Source organism: Megalopta genalis, chromosome 13, assembly GCF_051020955.1.
Source record: "Megalopta genalis isolate 19385.01 chromosome 13, iyMegGena1_principal, whole genome shotgun sequence".
Lineage (NCBI taxonomy): Eukaryota > Metazoa > Arthropoda > Insecta > Hymenoptera > Halictidae > Megalopta > Megalopta genalis.
In genome coordinates, this window is record NC_135025.1 from 5,798,274 (window position 1) to 5,825,794 (window position 27,521).

General features: G+C 40.5%; 5 protein-coding genes across 7 annotated transcripts; 2 read left to right on the forward strand and 3 right to left on the reverse strand.

Moving 5' to 3' along the window:
- The first annotated feature begins 2,638 nt into the window (after positions 1 to 2,638).
- On the forward strand, positions 2,639 to 8,996 carry lovit (loss of visual transmission). 2 transcript variants are annotated; one of them, XM_033477199.2, is made up of 9 exons: positions 2,639 to 3,240; positions 3,341 to 3,603; positions 3,674 to 3,922; positions 5,217 to 5,467; positions 5,822 to 5,932; positions 6,018 to 6,308; positions 6,745 to 6,857; positions 7,094 to 7,268; positions 7,835 to 8,996. In XM_033477199.2, the coding sequence occupies exons 1-9, from the start codon at positions 3,041 to 3,043 to the stop codon at positions 8,063 to 8,065; spliced, it is 1,884 nt and encodes a 627-aa protein (XP_033333090.2). In that variant the 5' UTR covers positions 2,639 to 3,040; the 3' UTR covers positions 8,066 to 8,996. The 2 variants fall into 2 exon arrangements, with proteins under 2 accessions (XP_033333090.2, XP_033333089.2); XM_033477198.2 differs by having other exon boundaries at positions 2,640 to 3,240; positions 6,745 to 6,875.
- LOC117224269 (malate dehydrogenase, cytoplasmic) lies at positions 6,659 to 10,642 on the reverse strand. The gene is made up of 6 exons (XM_076525954.1): positions 10,202 to 10,642; positions 9,977 to 10,122; positions 9,718 to 9,909; positions 9,472 to 9,651; positions 9,193 to 9,399; positions 6,659 to 9,102 (listed from the first exon to the last, which is right to left on the reverse strand). The coding sequence occupies exons 1-6, from the start codon at positions 10,557 to 10,559 to the stop codon at positions 8,998 to 9,000; spliced, it is 1,188 nt and encodes a 395-aa protein (XP_076382069.1). The 5' UTR covers positions 10,560 to 10,642; the 3' UTR covers positions 6,659 to 8,997.
- LOC117224345 (tetratricopeptide repeat protein 21B) lies at positions 10,638 to 14,954 on the reverse strand. Its single transcript, XM_033477196.2, has 6 exons — positions 12,826 to 14,954; positions 12,421 to 12,737; positions 12,024 to 12,355; positions 11,753 to 11,960; positions 11,367 to 11,680; positions 10,638 to 11,288 (listed from the first exon to the last, which is right to left on the reverse strand). The coding sequence occupies exons 1-6, from the start codon at positions 14,952 to 14,954 to the stop codon at positions 10,656 to 10,658; spliced, it is 3,933 nt and encodes a 1,310-aa protein (XP_033333087.2). The 3' UTR covers positions 10,638 to 10,655.
- Positions 14,955 to 15,063: 109 nt separating this feature from the next.
- LOC117224347 (protein NATD1) lies at positions 15,064 to 16,627 on the reverse strand. The gene is made up of 3 exons (XM_033477200.2): positions 15,658 to 16,627; positions 15,389 to 15,495; positions 15,064 to 15,276 (listed from the first exon to the last, which is right to left on the reverse strand). The coding sequence occupies exons 1-3, from the start codon at positions 15,788 to 15,790 to the stop codon at positions 15,064 to 15,066; spliced, it is 453 nt and encodes a 150-aa protein (XP_033333091.1). The 5' UTR covers positions 15,791 to 16,627.
- Positions 16,628 to 16,984: 357 nt separating this feature from the next.
- LOC117224344 (uncharacterized) lies at positions 16,985 to 27,264 on the forward strand. 2 transcript variants are annotated; one of them, XM_076526017.1, is made up of 15 exons: positions 16,985 to 17,560; positions 18,435 to 18,569; positions 18,699 to 18,897; positions 18,970 to 19,148; positions 19,225 to 19,457; positions 19,683 to 20,009; positions 20,123 to 20,259; positions 20,374 to 22,889; positions 22,972 to 23,316; positions 23,395 to 23,603; positions 23,696 to 23,977; positions 24,052 to 24,226; positions 24,343 to 24,577; positions 24,654 to 25,488; positions 25,871 to 27,264. In XM_076526017.1, the coding sequence occupies exons 1-14, from the start codon at positions 17,426 to 17,428 to the stop codon at positions 25,448 to 25,450; spliced, it is 5,904 nt and encodes a 1,967-aa protein (XP_076382132.1). In that variant the 5' UTR covers positions 16,985 to 17,425; the 3' UTR covers positions 25,451 to 25,488; positions 25,871 to 27,264. The 2 variants fall into 2 exon arrangements, with proteins under 2 accessions (XP_076382132.1, XP_033333085.2); XM_033477194.2 differs by having other exon boundaries at positions 16,988 to 17,560; positions 18,991 to 19,148; positions 24,654 to 27,264.
- The last annotated feature ends 257 nt before the right edge of the window (positions 27,265 to 27,521 follow it).

Sequence of the window (27,521 nt, forward strand, 5' to 3'; positions counted from 1 at the left end):
GCGTGGCGTCGCGACGCCGTGCTGTGGAGAAAGCTCCGTCGAGGACGCTCCGTTTGCGGAGAGAGAGAGAGAGAGAGAGAGAGAGAGAGAGAAACGCTGCGGCGGACGTGCACGCGCGTAAACACGCTCGCAAACACGCCGGCAAACACGATCGCGTCCTTAAACGGCCGAACAAACAGCGCGACGGCTTTGCGCGGACGTGGAAAAGGTGCTTGTTCGTATCGTTGCTGTGCTCACAATTCGCCGCGTAGACAATAAAAGCGTCGCTGGAACGGCAAACCGTTCACCGTTTCGATTTACGCCCCCGCGATCGCCGAACTTGGATACACGCGACGGAACCGGCCGCGGTGAATTCCAAGCGAAATGTTACTACTCGTTGTTGGAGAAAACGCGAGAACGAGAGCGAAGTCGAGGATATCGCGTATTGCATATGTTTTCTATATTGCATGTTTTGTTGCATATATCTATTTTTGTATCCATCCGAGCGCCAATTAGGCAGAATTTACTGTATCTCGCGTCACGCGTGCTCTCTACGCCTCGTTGTACACTAATTTTCGAGCTCGATCTTCGAGCAAAGCCTAAAGCATTTGCAGCAACGTCAATGGTCTCGTTGATAAAGGTGAAAAGAAGCCGCTGTGGACGTTTATGCAAATGTATATGCTCGCAGGAAAGAGATAAATTGATGGGTCTTAGAGAGAGAAATTGATTTCATCATTAGAGGATCACAAAACTACAATCAAGTTCTCCCTACTGCTTGTAGAGAAAAAGTAACAAAATTGTAAATATGTTCTAAGAAGAAACACCGAATTTGTAATACAGTAATTTCTCCCTCATTCGCGCTCAGAGCGCGCACGAAAATGAACAATTTGGGAAGCGAAGGTCGATTAATCAAGTCTCGCGTCTCGTTTTTATGATTATTAACAATCGGTAACAATCTGGAACAATCGTATCTCCTCTTCCCAAATTGCTAATTTTTGTTCCGAAGCTGAAGGAAAATTAGGATGAATTTACCGTAGCCGGTCCTCGGCCTGGCACGATAAACCGGCGACCGTCTGCGTTCCGCTAATGATTTCGCGTGCTTCCATTAAAGACACGTGCAAACGCTGTCTTTATTTCTTATCAATCTGTCGTTGTGCAATCGTCAGGCTTACTGCTGCATCTGCGGCGGCCGATGGAATTAGACGAGCGGGAATGGTCCGTGAAATCTACGCGAGAATAATTAGATAAATCGTCGGGCTTCCTCGTACGACGACGTTGCTCGTTCGGAGAACTTGCTAAGAAACGGAAGAAAATATGTATGCACAGTAAAGTCTCTCTAATCGACGCTCGGATTGCGCAGAAAAATTGTACAACTTGGGAAGAAGCGATACAATTATTCGAACGTGTTGCGTGCTCGCTTGCGCAAACACTCGAATAATCGTATCAGCCCGATCGTCGCGAGACGGTTGTGCCCGCACGATGAAATTTCGGATGAATCGCAAGACGATCTCTGGCCGATCTCTCGACGATCAACGACTCGAAACGCTTGTAAGCTTGCCGACGTCGTTGCCGGTTGCTGCACGCACACCGCCAACGACTCGAGTAGGCGTGAAAAGAAAAGGTGTCCGATACGATGATGAAGTTGTCGATGCGTGTTGCTGCCGTAAGCTCCGACAAGGGAGAAGCTAGGACCAAGGCCACATACGCAACAAGACCTAGTTTGTAGGACTTCTCCAGGCAGTTAATACGACGGTTCGATATGTTGGCAACGGTGCAGCGGCGTGCTTCCTTAAAAAAAAAAAATGTTCACGTTTGCACGCGTTATCTCGTCGTCGAAGACGATCCCGTCCTTCTCGGGTGAACTCGTTTAAGTTGCGGCACGCTGCTTCGAAATCTTGTAACCTGAATGTACGGCGCGCGACACGGCATTTATAAGCATGCGATCGTTCGTTCGATCGAAGTCTATGGTTTTAGCTTATGGTTGCCCGTTTCGCAGCTAACATTAATATCTTATAATAATTAATACGTATATAATAATAATTAATAATATATTATTATAATATATATATATATACATATATATATTATATATATTATTATATAATTAATTAATTATATATATATATATATATATATATATATATATATATATATATATTATATTATAATATATTATATATTTAGCTTATATATATATAAGCTAAATATAACCATAAGCTATATACATATTATAATAATTAATACCTTTGCGTACAATCCAATCGTCAATTAAGGAGAATTGACTGTACCTTCGATCCTTGGATCGAACCGTCCGCGTCCAGTCGAGCCGGCGTTCCCGGTTCCCTTCAATTACCCGTTGATTGGCCGAAAAAAGCCGCGGACAAGTCGGCCGCAGCGTTCCAAGCCCTCGCCGGAACGTTAAGTCCGAGCAGGATCGTATGGCGGACGAGCAACAGATTCCATCGAGCTTCACCGAACCGACTTTAATCAATTCTAACGAGCATCCCGACTGTCTAGGGTAAGTGGGTTTCCCTCGGTACACGAAAAGCTCATTTTACATCCTCCGGGAACACGGCGGAGCCGAGGGGGTGCGACGAGGCACGAGGAGAGGCGATGAGGAGCCGAGCCCCGGCTGCCCTTCGGTGAAAGTCGACGTCGCTCGAGCTTCGAGCTTTCGTCTTCGCGTCGGCGATGAGCTTGCGGACCGTCAGTCGAGTCTCGTGTCTCGTCGGCGAAGCACGCGCCACCCTTCGCGCACGCACCCTTTCTCGATCATTCTCTCCCCCTCTCTCTATATCTCTCTCTCTCTCTTTTTTTTTCTTTCTCGATCTCACGGCGCCGCGATCGTTCAGGATGTGCCCGCGAACGATCGCGATCGCGTTCCTCGATTGAACTCTCCGCGAGAAGACTCTTCGCTCTTGTTCGAAGGGCAGCGCTCGTACGGAAAAATATCTGGCGATGAGGCGGCAGATCGGCGTTCGGCTGATCGAGCGATGAGATCCAGGGATCGCTGAACGGCGTGCCAAAGGGAATACCGCCGCACGTGTGACCGTCGCGAACCATGGTGGACAAACTGCACGAGTACGAGGGGTTCGCCGGGAGGGTGCACGGTGTCCGGGACAAGATCAAGGAGAAATGGGAGGTGTGGAAGGAGTGGAAGAGCGGCGTGCCCCTCGACCAGGGCGTCGAGGGGGTCCTCAACCATCTGCGGGGCCCGCCGAAGCTCGAGAGGACCTTGGACGATTACGCGCACGTCTACAGGTACGTTACATCGGCCGGCGATTTCTCAGATTATTCGCCGATCTACGTATACGACGAAACAACGTTGCGTGTTCTATATGTGTGTGTGTGTGTTCGTCAGGAAAAAGTCGCGGGGAGAATTGGTGCGGGTGTCCGCAGCCGTGATGGGAATCGAGTTCTCGTACGCGGCGGAGACCGCGTTCGTTTCGCCGACCCTTTTGAAGATCGGCGTGGACCATCAGCACATGACCTTGGTATGGGCGCTGAGCCCTCTGATCGGCTTCTTCGTCACCCCGATTTTGGGCAGCCTGAGCGACCGATGCAGATCGAAGCACGGCAGGCGAAGGCCGTTCATCTTCCTCCTCGCGATTGGGGTGCTGATAGGTGAACCATATTCTTAACCGGCGAAGTCCCTTCTCTCTGGATCCGTCATGATAATCGACCGTTTCCTCAGGATTGATTCTGGTCCCGAACGGCGAGGGTTTGGGCTACGCGTTCGGCGACACCCCTCCGGTTCACACGAACTACACCGTTCCACTCGGGCACCGGACCACGGCGAAACAGGGAAAGGAAGACGCTCCGAAGCCACCCTCGCACTCCTGGGGGATCTTCTTCACGATCCTGGGCACGGTGCTCCTGGATTTCGACGCCGACGCTTGTCAAAGCCCTGCCAGGGCGTATCTGCTCGACGTCACCACGCCTGGCAAGTAAATAACAGTAAATTCTCCCCGATTGACAATTTGGGAAGAGAAATATATTAAATAAATAATAAGTATTCGTTATAATATAATGATAATAAATTAAATAAAAAAATGTACTAATAATGGATAATAATAATATAATATAATATTCGTTATTATAAAGAAATAGTATAATATTCGTTATAATTTAGGGTTGTTTTTATAGCTGTTGGCAACCGGTAGAAGAACTGTGCAACATTTGAGACACATTACTGTACATTGATATACTTTGTTTTATTATAATGCATAATAAATAATAATTATTTATTATAATTTTATTCTAATATAAATATATAATATAAAATATATAAATATTTTATTATAATTCGCTGCGGATTGGATGTGCAGCGATATGGTGGGAATACTTGCAAAAGTTAAGGGAAGTAGAAAAATTGTTCAAAAATTTGAGATGCATTATTGTACATTGACATACTTTATTTTATTATAATGCTCAAGATATGCACAAGATAAATATGTTCAAGATTTCAACCAGCGGCCAGCGATTTTGAGCGATTATCTTTTACACCGCTTAATGTCAGAGTGAAACAGTTATCTTTACTTCACCGAACACTTAGAATTTCTATAATACGCACTATACATATGCAGTGTATAGTGGTAAAGATCTGGTTACAGTAATGGAACCTACTCTCTCTTTGTCTGTCTAAAAATTGTCTCCATGTTCAGCAGTAACAGATGTTGCCTCTAGACGCAATATGAATATGCTCTAAGCTGGAGACAATTTGAGAAAAGGAGATACGCAAGATTATTCAAGCCTTGCGGTTCGTTTTTATAGCCACCGATTATCAACAACTATAAAAACGAGCCGCAAAACTCGAATACATAATCGCACGTATCTACTCTTCCCAAATTGTCCATTTTTGTGTACAAGCTGAGCGTCAATTAGGGAGAATTTACTGTAATGCATAGAACATGCTATATGATCTATCAAAGAATTGCTTTCTCCATCTAACCAATTGCTCAACCTTCCGCGCACGACGATTTTATCAATAATCAATGAATTTTATAAATAAATGTACAGTATATTTTCTAAGTTTGCACGCGATGCGTAGAATCGGCGTCGATTAATCGTATCTGCTCTTCCCAAATTGTCCATATTCGTGAACAATCTCAGCGTCGATTGGGAAGAATTTACTGTAGTAGCATCGGCATTCCTAATACATTCCCAATGGATTAGCCGGCTAATTTCGTTAAGAGCCGCCGCACATGTTCCTAATGGCTCGCGACGCTTGTTTGCAGAGGATCACGCGAAAGGGCTGAGCACGTTCACCATAATGGCGGGCCTCGGCGGGTTCATGGGCTACGGTTTGGGCGGCATCAACTGGGACGCCACCACGATCGGCGTGATGCTCGGTGGTCATCTGCACGCGACCTTCACGCTGATCACCATCATCTTCATCATCTGCGTGTTCTGCACGATCACCAGTTTCAAGGAGATCCCCCTCGAGCTGCTGGAGAGGGAGGAGTACCAGCAACTTCAAGAGCAAAAGGTTCGTCGTCGCGGCGATGTCATGACAAGTGGACAGCCGATTTCACGGGTTCCTGGAATTACGAGCGGGGCGAACCACGGGAACGCGACGCCGTCGGACTTCAACGATCTGCTTCTTATATTTTTAGAACTAAATTATTAGAACTTAATTAGAACTAAATTAAATTAGAACCAAATATAAAAATAACTCTAAAATTATGCGGAGACAAGAATAAATATGCGATTTGGTTCTTGTTTCTTGCGATCGGTGCGCACAATTTGTATGTTGCATAAAGATCCGCGAGCTGTCGGCAAGCAAAATCGCGTCTAAAAAGAAGATGCGCTCGGAAGTTGTAGTAGATATGTTCTTGTCCAGATGGCTGGCGAAGATAGACAGGACGAGGGGAAGGAGCACGACAGGATCACGACGGAGGAGTCCGTGTCTTACGGGACCTTGGACAACGATCAGGACACTGCGAAGAAAGACGTAAGCGATAGACGATCGTTTCGTACACCTTGTAGCGATTCGAACGAACGATCGACGAATAATCACACGCGTCAACGATGAACAGGAATTCGTCCTGAAACCGCTGCCGGTACCGGAGCCGGAGAAAAGGGCCGGACAGGTGCCTATGTTGCCGGACGCCGTACCGCAAGAGACCGATTGCGGAACATTCGGTTTGGAAGATCCTGACGCGAACCCCAAGGCCACGTTGCGGGAGTACCTGATGTCCATTGTCTACATGCCGTACAGTCTACGCATGGTGTGCCTGACGAACCTGTTCTGCTGGATGGCACACGTCTGCTATTCCCTGTACTTCACGGATTTCGTCGGCGAAGCGGTCTACGGTGGTAATCCGCAGGTAAATCGATTCGATCGATACGCAAAATACTGAAGCATCATCAAGATTATGGTACCACCGGGAATTGAGAGGTTCCTGAGGTCGTTTGAAGCAACTTCTTCCTTGGCGAAAACGCAATCCGCGGCTTTGTTCGCGAGTTATCAACGAAAAACAGCGACCAATGAGAGGCGAGCGCGGCTGGCGCGAGGCCGCCGAGCCAATCGACGGAACTGGGCTTCGTGCGCTCGTCGACTGGGCCGCCTCGCGTCAGCCGAGCTCGCCTCTCATTGGTCACGGTGCTCCGAAGAGAATGTTTGTAAAGGAGAAAGTTACTTCGAACGATCTCAGGTACGCCTAAGAAGTAATAATAATTATATATATATATAGTATTAATAATTTTGAAACACCCTGTACACGTAATACGATAACTCGTCGACTGATGAAACTTCACTCGTAGGCGCCGGACGGTAGCGAGGAGCGGGAGCTCTACGAAAGCGGCGTGAGATTCGGTTGCTGGGGAATGTCCATGTACTCGTTGTCCTGCTCCTGTTACTCGTTGGTCATCGAAAGGTTGATCGAACGCTACAAGTAACCTCCTTTTTTCTTCGATAAATCGACTGCGGATGTTTCTGCGAATTCTTATAAAATAACTCGTCTCCGTGGCGGGGTAACGCGCGACAAACGAACTTCGCAATTTACTTAGGCAAATTTTCTCGTAGCCGGTGAACGCACAAAGATTCGAAGTCCTGTGTCAACGGAACGATGCTCCGCGATACCTGTTCTAAAGTATTTCTGAATTCGAACAGAGCCAGAAGAGTTTACGTCTGCGGCCTGCTCTTCTACAGTACAGGAATGATGATGATGGCGCTGACCAAACATCCCGTGGGAGTGATCGTGTTCTCCTGGACAGCCGGAGTGATGTACTCCACTCTGTTCACCATGCCGTACTTGTTGGTGGCGCATTACCACGCTTCCTCGACGGTGAGTGTAACGAGAACTCTCCCGTCGCCGTTGTAAAAAATGTCCAGAACAATCTCCATCGTAAAACGGTAGTGCGTCCAATTGCTCCCGGCGGGACGATAAGACCAAAGTTCTCCCGGAGGATTACGCGAAACCGGAGACGCGCGATGATAGACCTCTTCGGGACGATCAAGTGTCCCGGATCCACTCCAGCATATTAACCGGCGACGCTCGAAACAATTAAAAGACCGCCGTATATTAGAACGCGCAGCGAGAACGCTTCGACTTAAATGTAAATGTTTTTGTAACCGTATCTCCATTTTAACGGGGACGGAATTTTATTCTACAATTATTAGACCGTGACGTTCCGTTTTGTGCGCCGCGTTTTCTTCGTCGTACATGTCACGCAAGATCGGTCGAATGTTTTCGAGGCTTTGTTAACGTTCCGCTCAAAAACTTGAAGAAGCTGAGCGCGAAGCACGACAAGTATCCCCGGTCAAGTAATGGCATTAAGATCGTTGTTACGTGACGCAACAACGCATCCAATTTCTCCGCGCGTTCCTAATCGAATTTGATCGACTTTGCAGTTCGAGGTGACAGCCGACGGGGAAGCCGTGCAAAGCGAGGGTGTACGCGGCCTCGGGACCGACGTAGCCATAGTCTCGTCGATGGTCTTCCTGGCGCAGTTCCTGCTCTCTTGCTGCCTCGGCACGATAGTCAGCAAATCCGGAACCACCACCGCTGTGGTCTGCGTGGCCAGCACCCTGGCAGCCTGCGGAGCAATCTCCGCCACGCAGATCATGTACCTCGACCTCTGAAGAGGACCGACGAACAGCCTCCTCGCAAGCATACCGTGAAACCGCTCGAACATCGATGTACAAGAAATTACGACGCTTCACCTACCGGTAGTCGAACGATATGCTCATTCGAAAATCGAAGTGTTAACGATTTCTCGTATCGCATACGTCGAATTTTTACGAGCAAAACATCTTCTAATGTTGTATTCGTTTTCATGGAAATTTGTAACATCGTATTCGCCTCGTTTTTTCCTTATATTACTTATGTGACAAGCGATTAATGTTTCGGACCTCAACTCGTTACACGAGTAATTAGTTATAATTGTAATATCAGGTTTGATGTTATGTCAATGAAGAGAAGAACGAGTTAAATACGATGGTTTTGTCGACGAAAGATCTGAAATAAGGAACATCGGTTTTTGAATTTAAAACGCTTTCTTTGACAATCGCTATTCTTCTTTACTTTTTGTAACACTATAAATACTATAAATCGTTTCGTTCGAGATTTTTTGTTTTAACTTTCGATAGGTGAAGCGTTAACCGAATATAACTGTGAGGTATCCATAGCCGTTTCTCATAGACTCCATGCACGTTGTATACGAGCTTGTGCGCGAAGAACAATAGCAGTTCGATCGTGCACGGTGCGATGTCCTAGGACTTGATCTTATTGTATAAAGTCACCGAGAAGTTGTAACGAGGTCTGTATAATCTTTGGGACACCCTCTGCGCAAGCGGAGGATTCCCGCCGGCGTGCGGCTCGTGTTCGCTTAACAACAGTGCCATGTTAACAATGCACAAAAATAAATGGCTCCGCTGACTGCAGGCGACACGGCTCCGACCCCACTTCCGACTCGAAACTGCATGCTTCAGGACACTTGTAAATATGTGTGTATCTTGTAAAAACGTAATAAAAACGTGCGAAGGGCGCGCGGCTCTTCGGGATTAATCGAAATTCAAACGCGTAGATCGCACACCGCCTGAGCGGCTTGGACGTCCTTGATCATTAGCCTGCTGAAGTCCAAGAGGTACATGCTGACGTATTCGTCGTCGACCAGACCCTGTGCCGAACGTCAAAATGATCTCCGACACGGTCGTGAAAAAAAAAACGCCAAAGAATCAGAGTAGAAAATTCGCTTATTCGGACCGACCTGAACGATCTCGTAGTGTCTGTCCCTGCAGAAGACGGGATAAGAGAAAAATATGCCAGCCGGGATGCCGTAAGAATGATCGGACAGCACGCTCATGCAGGTCCATTCGTTCCTCGGGGTGCCGTTCCATAGAATTTTGCAATGATCGGCCAGCGCGTACGCCAGAGATCTCGTGTAGGCAGGTCTGCGCAGGATACCTCGCATAATCTGTTAAAAAACCGGCAGGTTCAAGGTGAATCGTTTAAACTGGAGCTTTTTCAGAATTTCGCGAACGTTTACCCGCGGCAGCTCCTTCTTCAGCCACACCTTTAGCTTGTCGGTCACGGGCTGACCGTTCGCCAGGTACATGTACCTGCAATCTGGAAAGCAGTATTTGTTGTTGGTGCCCCACACTATGATGTTCTTGACGTGCGTCGGCTGGCAATGTGCCTGTGCCGCGATCTGAAATGGGGGCAGTCGTCGTCTTGCATGCGATTACCAAAATGCGGTTCGGCATAGGAATTTTAGGTCTCCCATAGCCTTCTATGCTACAGCAATCTGTCTAATGTTCCCTTTATATCGTACGTATGCGGCAGCGATCCGCCAATTGAACAACGACAGCGCAGTTATGTTCCTCCTAGGAGTAGTCGTTGCATAGCGGGAGATTATGCTAGCGGCGGTGCTCCCCAGCGCTATGATCCTCACGTCCTTCTTCGCGTAACTCTCGATGAACTTGCCCTACGGCGATGATTTTAAAGAATGCGAAACATTAAGGATCTATCGAGACAATGGTAATTTCGTTTACGTAGGACTTTAGAACTTCGACGAATTCCCTGAAGAATGGATCATTGTACTCTTCTTCATTGAACCAGTACTCCCTCGCTGGACCGATGCAGAAAACTACGTCCGCGTTCTCGAATGCGACCGATGCATCGTGACCGTACACGATGCCTGCAGACGCCGTATAGATTGTTTATTTAATTCCGATGACGGGTAAATGGGAAGGGCGCCGCGCGTTCGTTCAGTTTACCTTCCAGGAGATTGGGACTGCACAGAGTGAGTTCGATCGCGACACTCTCCAAAAACACTGCTCTGCTGTGAAACTCGTGTATGCTGAGGAAGATCGATTGATCAGGTCCGAATATCTCGTCGGAGAAAATCCTGTAGGCTAGAGCAAGCGCGATTTCGGTGCTGCCGTCGGTGATGACGACTCGCATGGCATCGTTCTTCCGTCGGGATGCATGGGTCACCGTTATTTCGTCGGATTCGCAATCCCCGGAACTCATTTTACTATAATATATTGCTGGGATAATTTGCAATTCTCGCACTTCTTGAAAGAATGAAGATAATCCTTGAAGTTGACCTCGATCGGTGCAGTGATTTTCCATCGTTTAAAATTGAAATGACAGCTGACGAATGCTTCTTCCAACACTGCGCGCTAAAAAGACAAAAAATGAACGCATTGATATCTGGGAACATTTTTATTAAGTGCGTAAATTGTTGATACATTTCTCTAAAATGTCCTTTCGGATGCGCGGGTAGTCGGGACTTTGTTTAAGGATCTCGTTGCAGGCGTCGATGGCCTCCGCGTACGTTTTTGCCTTCATGGAGCAGTAGGCCAGCTTGTAAGCCACCGACAGCTTAGACTTCCCGCCGTACTTCCATGCTTGACAGTACTGTAACGCGGCTTCCTTGTAGTTCTGCTCCTTCTCAGCGATATGACCAGACAGCTCATGGGCTCTGACGCAGGTGGCATTGTGTTGAAGGACTCTCTTCAACAGCTCATTAGCCAGGTCGTACTTATTCGATTGCACGTAAATATTAGCCAACAATAACCAACAGCGTTCCAGATACTCGGCGTCCTCGAAGGTCCAAATATTCTTGCTGACCCGTTTCAAGTGGTTCCGTGCCCTTGGCGTTTGCTTCAGAAGAATGTGTGCCATCGCCATTCCAAGAGCCGGCCCCACGTGGTCCCGCAAAGCTTCCTGACTAGCTAGCGCGGTGCAATCCTGCAAAGCCTTCTCTATGTTCGACTTTTGCTTCGTAGTCAGCAGAAAAAAGTTACTCAGCAGCCTGTGAGTCAGCATTTCGTGGGGACTACCCTTAGGATTCAATTCCTGAAGCATAGGTACGGTTATATAACTTGTACGTATGACCTCTGGCATATAATTGGCATATAATTTGCTTAATTTTACCTGCAGCAACCGGTAAGCCGTTTTCAAGGCCATCGTTCTCGCATCTTGGTACTCGGCGTCGTCGTCGTTGAATACTTCATTAGATAAAGACGAATCGTCATCTGGATCTAAACAAATCTCAATCATGTTATATATTGCCTGTTGACCCCACTCTGGATCTCGTCTTGCAAAATTAAACTGACGAAGCGCGGAGTTTAATTTGCCCGTGCGCCAGTCTAGTAAGCCGGCGCAATAATAGTATCCAGCTGCCAAGTTAGAACCGCTTGTCTCTAATTCCGCACGGTGAAGCCATTCCTCCAAATCGTCCATATTACCTAAATCGGACACAAGCTACTGTCAGATAATTGTTGCAATAAATGCTATAGTTTCCCTCTTATCTTCCCTACCTGTTCTACGAGATACCTCAATGAGCCTTGCCAAGGCAGTCCAATACGTCGGTTGTTTCATCAACAATTGCTTAAAATGATAGGCTGCAGTGTCAAAATCCACCTTGCGGAACGCAAGATCAGCCATCATTATCGAAGCTGCTTCGTTGTTCGGATCCGCATTCAGCAGAGCTGTACAGCTCTGAGCACATCTGTCCAGGTTATTGGTCTGTTGATTAAAAATCTTCAGTGACTATCAGATTCAACTCCGAAGAGTTTCGCAATCGTTTACCTGCATGTATATCTTTGCCAAAGATAGAAGAGCTTGCACGTCCGCAGGTTTATAATTCAATGCTTCCTTGTAGTACGTTATAGCTTGATCGTAGTCCCTTAGTGACGATGAATAGTCGGCCATAGTCAAACAAATGTTTGCTAAAATCTGCTTCTCGTCCTCCAACGAGGAGCTTCCTAAACGTTGTATGTACCTGTGCTGGTTCTCTTTGGCCTCTTTTAGCGTGGACAAAGCACCGTGGATATTATCCGCCTTCTCTCTTGTCTTTGCCAGCAAGAGCAACAACTTGCCCCGCACTTCCAAGCTTAATAAGTCGGAATCCCGACGTCCATCTGAAAATATATGACAAACTGTTCGCAACAGTACTATGATAATGTCGAGTATAAACAAAACCTGCCTTGCAGTTCCTGTACTAACGTAGCTTCTGCTTTATCGTACTGTTTCATTGTGACAAACAACTTGGCGAGGTCCAGTTTCAATCCCTTAAAATTTTCTTGCTTTATCACATCCCAGTAATAATTTATCGCCTTCGTGTACTGGTGCGTTTTTACCAGAGCTTTTCCTAGCTTACTGGCTATGTGCAACTTATTTATGGAATTCTGTTGCAAGGCTTGCTCGTACGACTCTATCGCTCTTTCCGGTTCCTGTATGGAAATGTACGCGTCGCCTAACATACTGTATGTCTTTGGACCTGGACAGTGCTCTACCAATTCCCTACAAGTAAACAAATATTTTCAATATACTTTCCTAGGATTATAATTGAACGGGCACGTGGCTCGTTAAATAAATAAATAAAACAAACCTGAAACACATAGCAAAGGCAAGCCGGTCCTTCTTGTGTTTCAAATTAATTTCAGCCAAACGAGTGTGCGCTTGCAGATAATAAGGCTGATCCGGTGTGACTTTGGACAAACATTCGATGGCTTCGTCCAACTCACCCATTTCCAAAAGCAGTTCCGCATTTCCTATCAGAATTCTACCTTCCTCGATAGTATGCCCAAGCCTCAAATTTGCCTCCTGTATCACAGCAACAGCTTCATTAAAACGTCTCATTTTCCCATAAGCAGAGATTAGTTCGAGATACAACGTTGCAGCATCCGAGGCTGAAATGTGCATAGTCTCTACATTGGTCTCGTGAGATTGCAGTCCTGCGTAGGACATAGCAGTCTGAAAGCTTTTTATAGCGCTCTCAATATCCTTATTTTCTTTCTGAACAATGCCTAAAATCAAATGATAAATAGGATTTTCCCTGATTTTGAAGTTATAGCTTAGACCGACTTCGAGACTCTGTGAAGCCAGCTGATAATTCCCCTGGCAGGCCAGGATCTGAGCCATTAACAAATGTGCTTCAGCATTAGAGGAGTCAACATTGTTCAGAATGTTCTTTAGTATTATGCTAGCTTTCTCTAATTCCCCGCTCTGTATCTTAGCTTTGCTAAGTAGCAATTGTGCTGTGATTAATCCGGGATAGGCGTTTGTAAGTTCCTCCAATAGACACAAACATGGCTCTTTATCGTTCAACACCTTTTCCTCTGGATTTGTTACATTGTTCGTTATGGAATATACTAATCGTTGCTTGCAGATGTCCAGGCACAAATCAGGATTTAATTTTTTTATGTAGTCATATCCATATGGTATATAGCTGCAGTTGTCCAGTATAATGGTAGCTGCATTGTCCAAGTCAATCAGAGCCTGACTCGGAGAAGCAGACTTTACTTTCGCAGACATGAAGAGCAAATCTGCACTCGTCGATTTAGATTGCATCTCCATCAAAAAGTCGATTTGTTGGGTGGCCAAGTCCAGTCCTTCTATAGAGTTGTCCAGAAGCTGACATTGTGCCAGACCTATCAGAGCCGAGAAGGACGATTCATTTATTTTAACGGCGCTCTTGTAATAATGTTCTGCCTCCTTCACGTTTCCCTGTAACATATACAAATTTCCCAGCTCGACCATTAGGTCTGCATTCTTAGGACTTTGTTGCAATACTCTGTCGACTGTCCTCGCAAGTTCCAACAGAATTTCCTGATTTTTGCATGCTAACCGCGAGAACAGTTGGATGTTACTAATTAATACAGTAACATTCCGCGTCTCTGTCAGGATTAAATATCTAAAGAATGTTTGAAGATCCTTCAATCCTTCTTCATAATTCCCAATTCTGCAAAACGTTATGAACACTCGTGCTTTCAAAGCATCTAAATTGTTCAAATCTATAGATGATATTCTGTTAGCCGTCTCCAGAGCCTGATCCCAATCCTTTGTAGTGAGCTGATTGTATAGTTTTTCCACTAAAGGTATGTGCAACTTAGGGTAACGTACTATCAATGAGTTCAATGTTAATATTGCTCCCGCACTATCGTCGTGCTGCTGTTTGTACTTTGCAGTGCCAAGGAGAGCATAAACATTTCTTGGGTGCTTTTCTAAAACCGTTTCGAATATGTTAGGTTTGTCCACACTGGTTTTGTTCATTGTGAACAAATCTATCCAGCCTTTAATCAAAAGAACGTTTATATTAGACGAATCTAGCTTGTAAGCTTTCTCTATGTAATCTTTAGCCTTCTCAACTTTCTGAGATAAAAACAGCACCAATGCTGCCAATGACAATGCGTTTGGAGATGATTTTCTTCTCTCGTCTCTGATTCTAGATTCAATTTGCATCAGCGTAGTCCTTTCAACATTTTCGCTGTTTGTGTATGCAATATTCTGGAGAACCAATACTGCCAAAACTGCATCTACATTATTCAATATAGCCGCACTTTCTTTAATTGCTTCCTGAGTTTTTCCAGTTAATGCATTTGCAAGACTTAATAGAATTCTTAAACGATCGCTCGTCGGATATGCATCGCATGCTTCTTTGCAATAAGACAACATGGCGGTGTAATAAAATTGACGGCAATACCACTCGATAATAGTTGCATACTCTGTTTCCTCCATTTTATGGATGATGTAAAATACTGAATTGTAACGGTAAATGTGTGAATAGAAAGTTGCTTATGTGGTCTACCAATTTCTTAAAATGTGCGCTATCATTGCAACAAAATTACTATATAGAATTTATCAAAAAGTCTTCAGGATCGGGCAACTCATAAATGATGTCATGATCTAATGGTTCTGAGTCGGGTCCTTCTAGTATATTTGTAGGTCCGACAATAAGTTCTTCTAAATCAGGGTTCTTAACTGCAAGGTAGTATTTTTGCACGTAATCACAGGTCAAGAACATGTAGTAAGAATTTAATATCGCATATGTAAATGCTGTCTGAAAGTATAATTTACATGTTACTTTTTGTGTTATAAAATTTTGGTATTATACATCATGTTTTTTGTGATAACTGTGATTATAAATAAGAAAATTTTAAAAATTTGATTACTTCAGTAAGGAGTCGAGCTAAACCTTTTCCTGTATATCTATAAGGCACATTAATTGCTTGCATATCCAAAACCTTTCCATCTGTATTATATTGTAGCACAGCTTTTGCTGAAAGAATTAAAAAATTTTTATTTACAGTCATAAATAATCTATAGTTAAACTACAAGTAATCAGTCATTGTTTACAAATTTGATGACGTGCTTTCAGTTCATGAACCAAAAATAGAATACTATTTTTTTAAATTACAACTGCTTAAATATTGTAACTTACAATTATCTTCCAATTTTACATAGAAAAGACCTCGTTTTTCGTTATGATGTACAGGGTAATTTGAAATGAGTCTTGCATACTGATTTCTTTGAAATCGATTTAACGTAAATGATATTTTAGTCATGTAACTCATACCATTGGAATCATATGAAGTAAAAATAATATAAATCACGCCAAGTATGGTCTAATTATCTATATACATACAAATCTCACAAAATTCATAATTTCTCTTTGTCTTCGAATAAAAATTTTGATAGTATTAGAGGTTATATGAAGTAGTAGTATAGGTTATGTTATTGATTGTAAACTGTTGCTTAGCAACCAAACGGAAAATGTCATTCTACGCATCACGTACAAACTTAGAAAATATAACTGTACATTTATTTATAAAATTCATTGATTATTGATAAAATTGTCGTGCGTGGAAGGTTGAGCAATTGGTTAGATGGAAAAAGCAATTCTTTGATAGATCATATAGCATGTTCTATGCATTACAGTAAATTCTCCCTAATTGACGCTCAGCTTGTACACAAAAATGGACAATTTGGGAAGAGTAGATACATACGATTATGTATTCGAGTTTTGCGGCTCGTTTTTATAGTTGTTGATAATCGGTGGCTATAAAAACGAACCGCAAGGCTTAAATAATCGTGCGTATCTCCTTTTCTCAAATTGTCTCCAGCTTAGAGTATATACATATTGTGTCTAGAGGCAACATCTGTTACTGCTGAACATGGAGACAATTTTTAGACAGACAAAGAGAGAGTAGGTTCCATTACTGTAACCAGATCTTTACCACTATACACTGCATATGTATAGTGCGTATTATAGAAATTCTAAGTGTTCGGTGAAGTAAAGATAACTGTTTCACTCTGACATTAAGCGGTGTAAAAGATAATCGCTCAAAATCGCTGACCGATGGTTGAAATCTTGAACATACTTATCTTGAGCATTATAATAAAATAAAGTATGTCAATATACAATAATGCATCTCAAATTTTGCACAATTTTTCTACTTCCCTTAACTTTTGCAAGTATTCCCACCATATCGCTGCACATCCAATGCGCAGCGAATTCTGTCGTACCATTGAATCGTCAGCCAATCGAAGCAAAGTAATTTCCATTCCTACTCTCGCTAACGGAGCGCGCTGCGGTCGGAAAGTCTTGCAAAACTCGAGGTATTACTGTACACACATAGTTTATGTTCACTCTGACGTCACGTAGATGATTTCATCTTTGCTCGATGGAAATGATCTGAAGTTTTGTCTATAGATACGTATGGTGTAAGATCCAAATGGATGCAAACCAATCAGATTACTGTTCACATAAATATCACGTGTATTGAGGACGCTCAATGAATCTGCCGAAATCAATTCAATATGGACTGGGCCTTATACAATGCCAAAATACAATTCGCGGTTTGTAAAGTGTTGAAAAATCACCGGATACCTCGGCCGAAGCACGAGATACCTAGCGACATGGAGGAGGTCGTACTCGACAGAACCGACGGAACAAGTGTCTGTGTACAAGATGGCGGCGCCCGGGGCCTTAACTGTCGTGAAAATCGCCAGGAAGTAACCCGTAAACGGAAGCCGCGCGGTGTCGCAGCGAGCCGCGGATCCCCGCTCCGAAGGATGTGATCCGAGGAAGAAGAAGAAGAAGGCCGAGTCCGGGCCAGAGGAGCCTTTTTCTACACTGCCACGAGGAAATTCGGATAATCCAAGTTCCTCGGGCCAGTATCGTGATCTTCTCCGTGGCCACGCTGACGATGGAGTCCAGGGAACGCTATCAGGAGCTCTGCAGACTTTGCGCATCCTACGACGCCGTCAAGATGGACATCTTCGGTCAAGAGGGCAAGAATAGACAGCTTGTTGACAAGATACAAGCTTGTCTACCGTTTAAGGTTCGTCATCGTCCTTCTACGCTAATCTACACGACATACACATCACGCGTCTTCGCTGTCGAGAGCTCCCTTTCACTTCGTGTCAGCTTGTTCTTTCGATAATGATCCTCCCGTTTTGATAAAACATTCATTTGCATTCGAATTATTTCTGACACTAACGTTCGCTCGAAGATATTGTTGTTTCGTCTTGTCCGTGAATATCAGCGTTTGCTTAAATCTTTTTAAACGTTGAAGGTATTATATACATACTTCGAAAATTATGATTAATTCCGTAAGCCCTTTCGGACCGATTCTTCTGATTTGAGTCTAAATATATTTTTTTTGGCATCTTTCGAGACTTATCTTAGTTTTATTATAACTTTCGCTAAGAAATGGGTTTTAAACAGCAATTCACATTTGTTGATTAAATTTTATAAACGTACAAATAACTGATTTATATTTTTATCGTCCTTCACATTTTTCATGTTTTTAACATGGACGTGATTATGTTGGAAATATTTTTTTTGTCACAAAGCCAAAGTATTTTCTAGCACTGTTGGTAAACACATCTTTTTAGCCTTACTTGTCCTCATTATTCCAAAATCTTTATGAATATACTTCTACTTAGTTGACTTTGTTACAATTAAGAGTTGTATGTTATCTTGTTTACTATGTTTTGTAAATATTGATGTTTTTCTCATTTTGTTTTTTTTATTAATCATTAAACCTCTCATGTGAAAAAATTCTAATATATAATTTTGTATAATTTTTACATAAAATACATTATTGCCAAATACATAGTAATTTTATAATAGTTTCTAGTTGTATAAAAGCAATACATATTAATTATATCTTTGCTCATTGTTATCATTGATATTTAAATATTTTATTACAGATTGCAGAAGATGATCGATTACCAAAATGCCTCTGTTACCGATGCATGTACAATTTGGAAAATTTCTATGATTTTAGAACAGCATGTGTCAATGCAGTGGCTCTCTTGGAAAGATGCTTACCACCGTCAGAAAAAGTAAAATTTATAATACTATATCAAACAGTCATTATTTAATAAAAAAAAGATGTATAATCTTAGCGAATAAGTAAAAAGTCTAATCATAAAAAGTGTCATCCATAAATTTTATTATGAACTTTTATTCAGGTTGAAGGTATTATGACCACCTTAAGATGCTGCGATAACTCAGAGCTCTTGAAGCGAAAAGAAAACATACCTATATTGATCCCAGAGGCCCCTATTGTGAATCCCAATGCTGCCTTAGGAACACCTCCTAGATTAAATTCTGATGAGGAAGCAGATCACGAGTCCGAAGAAGTTATCGATAATAGTGGCACAGATGAAGGTATTTTTTTATCCTCAAAAAATATTTATCTATTTTCGTTTCACGATACAAAAATTAAATTGGTAAATGAAGAAAACTATTGTTTTACTTTAGCAACAATAATGGATGACTCAGAGGATCACCGATCAGAAGAATATGAAATGGATATGGAAACAAATCCAAGTGATTTTCTGGAGATGACTTCAATAGTTACCGAAGAACCTGAAGACTTGGAGATGAAACATCAAGAACATTCTAGTAATAACCCAGAGGTATGTTACCAAATTTGGAAAGAGCTCCGTACTGTAATAATTACTGTGTTATAAATAATTACTTTCATTACTACAGCATACATCTCAGCAACACGAAGTTTATGTCTGTTCCTTGTGCAACAAAGCATTCAGTTCAAAGGGTCACTTATCTTTGCACGCGCGTATTCATGTCGGGGCCGGTGATGTAATTGGCGAAAAAGTTCTTACGGACGATCACACTTCCTACAAGAGACCCTACCAATGTGATCTTTGTCATAAATCTTATTCGACTGCGAAACATCGTTGGGGTCATGTTTCAACGTCTCACAGGTCTGTTGATCCTTCTTATTTTTCTCATATTTTTATATTTATTTGTTTCTGTACACTTAATACTACACACAACTTAATGAACATAACGATATAAGTTGTCACAGTATGAAGCTAAAAGAGCGATAAAAATAACTATAAACGTTTACACATTATATTCTGACACCATGTAAATTTAAACAGTTTTAAAATGTCGATGATGATTTTAATTAATAATCTTTGTAATAGAGGTCATCCGGCAGTGACATGCGGTTATTGTTCCCGGATCTACTCGACTCGGACAAATTTGGAAGAACATATAAAATCACGCCATGCTGGTCTTCTAGCACCCTTGGAGGTTCCTTTGAACAATACTTATCGACTAGAAAATAGATGCCAATGCAATGTTTGCGGAAAGATTTGCACTGATGCCATGGAACTGAATCTCCATGGCAGAGTTTGCATAGAAGCGCAAAGATCCGATTTTCTGACCAAGAGTGAGAATAGAGATACCAAAATAGTTGACAGTTGTGAGGGATCAAGCTTCGGTAGTGACGACGATAGCAAAGATTACAGGTAGTGTTTTTGATATTGTTATTGAGAATAGTTCAAAATTCCATAATCGATTAATTTATTAATATTATTAGGTTGTTTTGTTATCTTATGTCGGTTTCATTTTCTTTCTTCAGAAGTGCAGAAGCAAAGCTGGCTAAGAATCCACAATTGACGATCTTGAAGCAAGCTTTAATGAAGGGTGACAGTCTTAAACGAGACTTTGAAGATAAATTCACGGCAAATTGTAAACCAAAAAAGTTGCCAAGAACAGGTAATTTCAGTAATTTGAGAATATGAAAATATGTTTACAAATTAGTAAAAGTCATATTATCATAAAATGTAAGAAACAATAATTCTAAATGATTATAATTGTTTTGTTTATCAGAAAACATGGATGTTAACAATGATAAGAAATGGTACTGTGAATCATGTCCTCAATTTTTTACATCGGTCGAAAACTTAAAAGAACACGAGGCAGTACATGATGCCGATAAGCCATTCATCTGCATTTTATGCAAAAAAGATTTTGTTCTTAAGTCTTCCTTGAGTAGACATATCCAAACGTTACATGGTGTTGATCCATGTCCTATTGTAGAAAGTGATAAATGTTTAAAGAAGATTTTCTCACGACATTGGAATGAATCGATGGATATTGATTATGAACAAAAAACTAATGAGTTTCCATTATCTCCGGAAACGAATGTTGAAAACGAAGAAGATGATCATGAGAGTGGACAAGAGAATCTTATTGAAATTGAAACCGTATTTGTTTGTGAAATTTGTACTCGTGATTTTAATGATCGTGCTTCTCTTTGGCTTCACATTCGAGCCACTCATAAGGAGTTCGCAGCATTTGCATGTGGCGTTTGTTTGAAAATTTGTGCAGACAACGCACAACTTCTAAATCATGTAAATATGTACCATGGCGGATCAAAATTGTTACTCTCTGAACAAAGGAGGTACAGTTGCACAATTTGCGGCAGACAACATGACTCTAGGAAGAAATTAATTGCACACGTGTCCATACATAATATTGATCCAAATTATGATCCAGCAACTTTCGTACAATTGAACAGTAATTATTATGGCGAAAATATTAATGGAAATGAAACTACAGAAACAATGCTTGATTACGAAGAGGAAGGGGACAAAGTAGACTGTTACATTTGTTATAAGTCATTTCCAAACGAAGATCATTTAATACGGCATCAAAGAAATGCACACAGATCTGAACAACCGATTCCAACAGGGGACTCCATGAATCAGTCCAATTTAAATGGAGGTGGAAATAGAGCCCAATATCACTTGTTCTTTGTTTGCGAACTTTGTGGCAGTTCACACCCTAGTAAATGGGAACGTTGGTTACATGTCAGCTCTGCTCATGCCAACGAACAAGCCATAAAATGCGATCGTGATGATTGTGGTAAAATTTTTGCAACGAAATCTCTTAGAAACGATCACATTCAACATCATATAATTCAAGGTCCCTCTCCAAATACTTGTGAAATCTGCGGCAAACTTTGGGGTAGTAGAGTAGATTATTGGAAGCATGTTATGGGCGTTCATTCAGATACTGTCCCATTGATTTGTGGTGTTTGCCTGAAAGTTTTCCCGAATGTGTTGCAATTAAGTAATCATGTCAAATCGAAACATTGGCCATTAACAAATGGTGATTTTAGTTGTGATATATGCGGAAGACCGTATTCGAACAAATCTAAAATGTCCAGGCATAGAAAAATCCATGGTTTTGAAGAAACCTGCGATAATGGAGTTGAAGGCAATGAAAGCAAACCAGATGGGCGAATTAGAGAAACAGAATTAAGTTGTGAACATTGTACAGACTTAAAGTTTGCTAGTTTAGAGAAGTTGTGTAATCACAGACGAATCATTCATGGCCTTTTTCCTTGCGATCTCTGCAATAAATGTTACGGAAGAACCTCACACCTATGGAAACATGTAAATAGAGTCCATAAAGGTCATGAGGATGTTACATGCCCATATTGCTTGAAAACTAGTGCATCAAAAGATCATTTGGCAACACATATTTCTAAAATTCATAGGTACGAACCTGACTCTAGAAAAGACGGAAAAGACACTAGGCAATTTAAAACGGATGAAGTTAGTTTACATTATTGTGAGAAATGTAATAAAGGATTTCATAAGCGGTATCTGTTACGTAGACATATGAAAGGATGTCAGAATTATAGGAAGGATCCTGGTGCGTTGCTTACTCGTTGCAGAGCTTGCGAAAGAATTTTTAAAGATCGTGCTAGTTTACAAAAGCATATAGAAAATCATCATAGTACATACACTTGTCATCTTTGTAACGAAACTATCACTTCGAAATTAGGAATTATGACGCATAATAGAGTGAAACATATGGATCACCCGGATTTGACTTGTAATTTTGGAGCTTGTAAAAAGTTGTTTAGGACAAAGGAAGATTTAGAATCGCATAAAAAAGACCACAGATATCATACAAATCCTAACGTTTGTGATTTCTGCGGCGACACTGTTGAGAATAAATTGAAATTGAAGATGCACGTGCTGTCTCTGCATCGTAATGAAATTGGCGTATCTTGTGGGGTATGTTTAATTCCAATGAAAGATCCGAAAGAACTTAAGGGTCATGTAGAAGAAGTTCACGCTAGTGTTCTTTCAAAACCTAATACTTGTCAAGTATGTGGTAAACAATATGCTTCAAAATGGAAAGCTTTCGACCATACTAAAAAATGTCATGGCAAAGTATTCCGGACCTGTAAACAATGTTTAGCTGTTTTCACAGAAGATTCTGCCATCAGAGATCATTATGAAACGATACATAATGTTCCAAAAGATCAACTTGCAGCATTTGAGTATAGGTTGGATATTGGATCGAAACATGATGATTTTGAAATGGAGGTAAATTAATATTAAGTTATAAATACAACTGAGTAAATGTATAACTAAATGAATGAGTAAAAATTTGTTGTTCATTTTGTAGTCTCCTGACGTTGTCGTCAAAGAAGAACCAGATGATTTGGAGTACGATGTAGATCTATGCGACGAGGACTCCAGCGATTCAAAAAGGAGGAGATCATTGACTGATACATTCGATTGTGAAATGTGTCCTGAGATGTTTGCAAATAGCGATGCCCTTTCAAAACACTATCGTAATATGCATAATACAGATCCAGAAAGAATGTTTAAGAGACTGAAGCAAGAAGAACAGAGAAGAATGCGTGGAAAACTAAGTTTTGTTTGTAAGAACTGTAAAAGACAATTTTGTACAAAAACATTGTATTGGAACCATATTGCAACCTGTAGAAGAAATACTTTACGAAAAGAGGTAAAATTTCCTTTATTTCTTAAGTTATATTGGAATAGTTCTAGATATTTATATTAATATATGGATTTCTTTATATAGGAAGAACTTGCGTCTTTGCAGAATAATATGTTAGATAATCAAGAGAGTGTGCTGGATAATCGAGAAGAAATTTTGAAAAATAACAATCAAATAAAAAAAGAAGAAAGTACGTCAAATTTGAATATCCCTGACTTCAATCTATTTGAGGACATAAATCTTCAGTTATCAGGTCAAAGACCTCTTCCAAATTTAATGCCATTATCTCAGAGGTAAATATTATATAATAAAATGGATTATATTATTATACTTTCCTCCTTTTTCCTATTGATATTGTATTTAACCAATCAATGTAAAATTTCAGAGTGAAAGCATCAATAAAATGTTCAAGAAAGGATTCTAGGAAAGTGTATGATGAATCAACGAATACAGAATGTGCTTGTGAAGTCTGCGGAAAACAGTGGCCGGCAAAGAAACATTTATGGCAACATTTAATTCGCTTTCATCGAGCCGAAGCTGCGGTCACTTGTGGAGTATGTCTGAAACTCTGCAAGGATTATGATAATTTAGCAGAACATTTGAAAGCCACACATGCTGCAATTCTTTCTTGTGAAGGAAACAATTTCACGTGCAAAACTTGTGGCAGGTACTGATACGGTGAAAGTAATTTTAATTATTTTTGTTTATCAAGAATTTATTATAATCTTTTTGTTGTGACAGGTATCATAATGCACGTAGCAAGCTGTTATTACATACAAGTATTCATATTGGTCATGCAAGTAATGGCACTACATGTCCGAGATGTTATAAGAATATTACTGACGAAACTGATCATTCTAATACATGTACTGAGAAAACGGAAGAACAACACTTGAAGACTGAGGAAAAACCAGAAGTATGTGTTTAGATCTTGCAATATACTAGCTTGCAACAATGCGAATATTCTAACTTAACATAGATTCCAAAAATACATGATGCATTAATAATGGTAATTAACTTTTCATAAAAAAGGGAAGCCTGATAGCGGATGATGCGATGATAGAAGAGGTGGAAGAAGGGGAATTTGAGTCTGAGGCAGAAGAGGCAGATTCAGCAGAATCGGATAGTGGTAGTAGTACAGAGGTGGAAGAAGAGAATGATTCTGAAGGAGAATCCAGGGCTACAGAAGAAATTACATACAACTCAGATACTGATGATGATTCCGAAGAATTGGCTTTGGAAGGCCTCCAGGAATCCAAAGATACAGGTGATGAAGTGAACAATTTATGATCAAGTTTTAATGCTTATAACAAAACCTAAATGTGGACGTTTAAAATTTTCAGAAGCAGGAAAAAATGACGTTGATTTGTCAGATGATGATGGTCCGCCTGTACTTAGTCCTATAATGCCTCTACTAAGTGGAAATATGTCTGGGGAACAATCGATAAGTCGCAAACTTGGTTCAAGAACAACGCCAACGGGAAAAGAAATGGAAATTTGTAATTTAGCAGAAATTCAAAATCAATCTGCCTCCAAATCAGTGAATTTCTATGGAAAGGATTTGTGTAACAATGAATCATTAGATTGTGAGTCCGAAACGTTTATAAATCGTAGCGACGAAGAATATGAAGGTGCGAAAAATGGATACGATGAAAATTCTATGGAAGAAAACGAGGACGATAATGAAGAGACTATAGACAATGACGAAGCAGTAGACAATGAAGAGCATGAAGGAAACGAAGAAGTCGAGCAGGACGAAGATAACGCGGAAAATAATGAGGTAGAGATGAACGAAAATAGTGAAGGAAACGAATTGTATGAAGAAATTGAAGAGAATGAATCAAATGAAGAAATTGAAGATAACGAAGACAATGATGAACATGAAGAGAATTATGAGAATGAAGAAAATGAGGAGAGCGAGGAAAATGAGGAAAACGAGGAGAATGAAGAAAACGAGGAAAAAATAGAAGGCATGCAATTGGATGATTTAGAAAATGCTGTACTAATGGTGACCGAAGGAAATGAAATATTGATACAACAAGATATATTAGAGGATGGAATTGAGAACGTAAATCAAGCATACGTTTATTCTACGCTTGCTTATAGTACGGACGAAGACAGTGATGATGCAGGGAAGTGAGTGCCAAATTGTGAATAAGGATTTTGAGAAAATGCAAGGTGAGACAGTTGTTATATTGTTTTTCAGGATTGGAGGATACGTGGAAATGCGTTTTGAAAGTTATAAGGTAGTTAAGAATTAAATTCCAAAAATTAAGTTTTGAAAAAACGTTTTCATAGTACCGAAGATATACGAAAAGATACGAAATATTTTGTTCAAATAAAATCGTAATTAGTATAACATTTTAGATATTTAAACTATTTGAAATCCACGTGTTTAATATATAGTATAATTCGCAAGCTTATATATAATTTTATACGAATATTCGTTTCTCTATTACAAACATGGATTTAGAATTAATATCTCTGAAAACACACAAACCCACGTATTCTTATAATTCATTAAAATTAATCGGAATTTGTATTGATTTGTTCTGTATAGAAAAAAAAGAGATGTACTGTTACGTGATATGTACCTTGAAATTTATGGAAATTCACACCGATGTTGCGATAACGTGTAAATATATGTGAAGTTTAATAGTAGGAATATTATAGGAATACCTAGGACTATTAACGGGAGTTTAATATAAGGTAAGCCGTGGGATTACATTAAAAATTCGTGCATGAACATACAGGTATTGGAAAAAAGGATCGAGATAGAGTAAAATTGACCAAAGTCAATGTGATGTAATAAAAGAACAAACCCCCCCAAACTCCTAATGAATTTATTTAAGTTTTTACCAATTCCGATCTCACGAGTGCAGATCGAATTCGTCCTCAAGCTGTTTGAGATTATATTCGATCGAAATCGATATTTGATTTTCCAAATTTTTTCTTATAAATTTTTCCAAGCGCAAATAGTACAAATATAGCAATATACAGAATTATCGTAATATTAGGTGAATAATGAACGCTATAATACTACAGTTTCATAATTTCTACTAAATTATAAGCGAATCCTTTTGTATCCATAAATAGTATTGAACGTTCGTTTCAAGTATACATATAATACTGTATTCGTTATCTGTTATACATATCTATGTTGATGCTCTGTTATTATTATTCATAATAATATATTTTTTATTATTTCGGTATTATATTAATATCGATTCGATTGAATCTGCCGCAAGAAATTTCAATACCGGAGGATCAAGAAACAGAGACAATTTAGTGTATATAGTAGTCGTGTAAGTAACATCGTGTACAGCTACATTATACTATACGAAACAAAAAAAAAAAATATTTGTATGCGTGTATGAGGAAAGCATGATTACTGGTGTGACAGAAAGGAAAGGCCACCTTCTATTACTTTTTTAACGTTGTACGTTTAAAAACGATCAAGGAGAAACTGAAGATCACTTCTATTTTAACAATAAAAGTATCGAATAACCGTGCGTCGTAAAATAAACTAATTTATTTCTGATATATTGAACATTTTTATTCGTTGCATGGAATTCAGTTTCTCTGCAGATGTCGTTCCCACTGTATTTCATCAACCTTGATACATTTGCATAGTTTAGCATAGGGAGTGACATTTTCTTTTCTTGCACATTTATTATGTTGGAATCTATTTTCACTATCCTAACAACGTTAACGATTGTCTGTTAGAAAATCAAAAAAATAGCCAAGTATGTATAATTTCATATCCTATTGGATTAGCTATATGCATGGTTATTTCTGCTAACTTCCGTTCGATTCTTTTCCTCTTGTTTCGTTTATTATTTATTGGAGCATACGCTTCCTTTCCGATGCGTTTAGTATATAAGACACACGAAAACGGCGATTCGCATTTAACGTTTGTAATAATTAAAATAAAAATTACTATAAGTTGATTAATTTATTATTTTCATTTCAATCCTATTATTTAAAAACTTTATAACTATTCTTAACTCGAAAATATTTTTAAGTAAGAAAGAACATGAATGTTAGCAACAATTTTTTCGTATTCTTCCGAAACCTAAAACCGTGTCTAAAAAAAAATTGAAACCGTAATTACATGAAAAAGTAAAGATCTTAGAAAATCTGAATAAAAGTTTAGTTAGCATTCTAAGTTTTTTCGAACAGTGATTAAACATAATTGAAAAATGATGAAA

Bases quoted from the DNA above. Each gene is read 5' to 3' on its own strand.
- lovit (XM_033477198.2), top strand. From the start codon at position 3,041: ATGGTGGACAAACTGCACGAGTACGAGGGGTTCGCCGGGAGGGTGCAC. The intron at 5,933-6,017 runs GTAAGCGATAGA...AACGATGAACAG, and splicing joins AGGACACTGCGAAGAAAGAC to GAATTCGTCCTGAAACCGCT. The intron at 6,309-6,744 runs GTAAATCGATTC...CTTCACTCGTAG, and splicing joins TCTACGGTGGTAATCCGCAG to GCGCCGGACGGTAGCGAGGA.
- LOC117224269 (XM_076525954.1), bottom strand. From the start codon at position 10,559: ATGGAAAATCACTGCACCGATCGAGGTCAACTTCAAGGATTATCTTCA. The intron at 10,123-10,201 runs GTAAACTGAACG...CGGCGTCTGCAG, and splicing joins CAGTCCCAATCTCCTGGAAG to GCATCGTGTACGGTCACGAT. The intron at 9,910-9,976 runs GTAAACGAAATT...TCATCGCCGTAG, and splicing joins TCGAAGTTCTAAAGTCCTAC to GGCAAGTTCATCGAGAGTTA.
- LOC117224345 (XM_033477196.2), bottom strand. From the start codon at position 14,954: ATGGAGGAAACAGAGTATGCAACTATTATCGAGTGGTATTGCCGTCAA. The intron at 12,356-12,420 runs GCAGGTTTTGTT...ATATATTTTCAG, and splicing joins GTTAGTACAGGAACTGCAAG to ATGGACGTCGGGATTCCGAC. The intron at 11,681-11,752 runs GTAGGGAAGATA...TGTCCGATTTAG, and splicing joins TGAGGTATCTCGTAGAACAG to GTAATATGGACGATTTGGAG.
- LOC117224347 (XM_033477200.2), bottom strand. From the start codon at position 15,790: ATGAGTTACATGACTAAAATATCATTTACGTTAAATCGATTTCAAAGA. The intron at 15,496-15,657 runs GTAAGTTACAAT...TAATTCTTTCAG, and splicing joins TGTAAAATTGGAAGATAATT to CAAAAGCTGTGCTACAATAT. The intron at 15,277-15,388 runs GTAATCAAATTT...TTATACTTTCAG, and splicing joins TAGCTCGACTCCTTACTGAA to ACAGCATTTACATATGCGAT.
- LOC117224344 (XM_076526017.1), top strand. From the start codon at position 17,426: ATGGAGTCCAGGGAACGCTATCAGGAGCTCTGCAGACTTTGCGCATCC. The intron at 23,317-23,394 runs GTAAAATTTCCT...TTCTTTATATAG, and splicing joins GAAATACTTTACGAAAAGAG to GAAGAACTTGCGTCTTTGCA. The intron at 23,978-24,051 runs GTACTGATACGG...TTGTTGTGACAG, and splicing joins ACGTGCAAAACTTGTGGCAG to GTATCATAATGCACGTAGCA.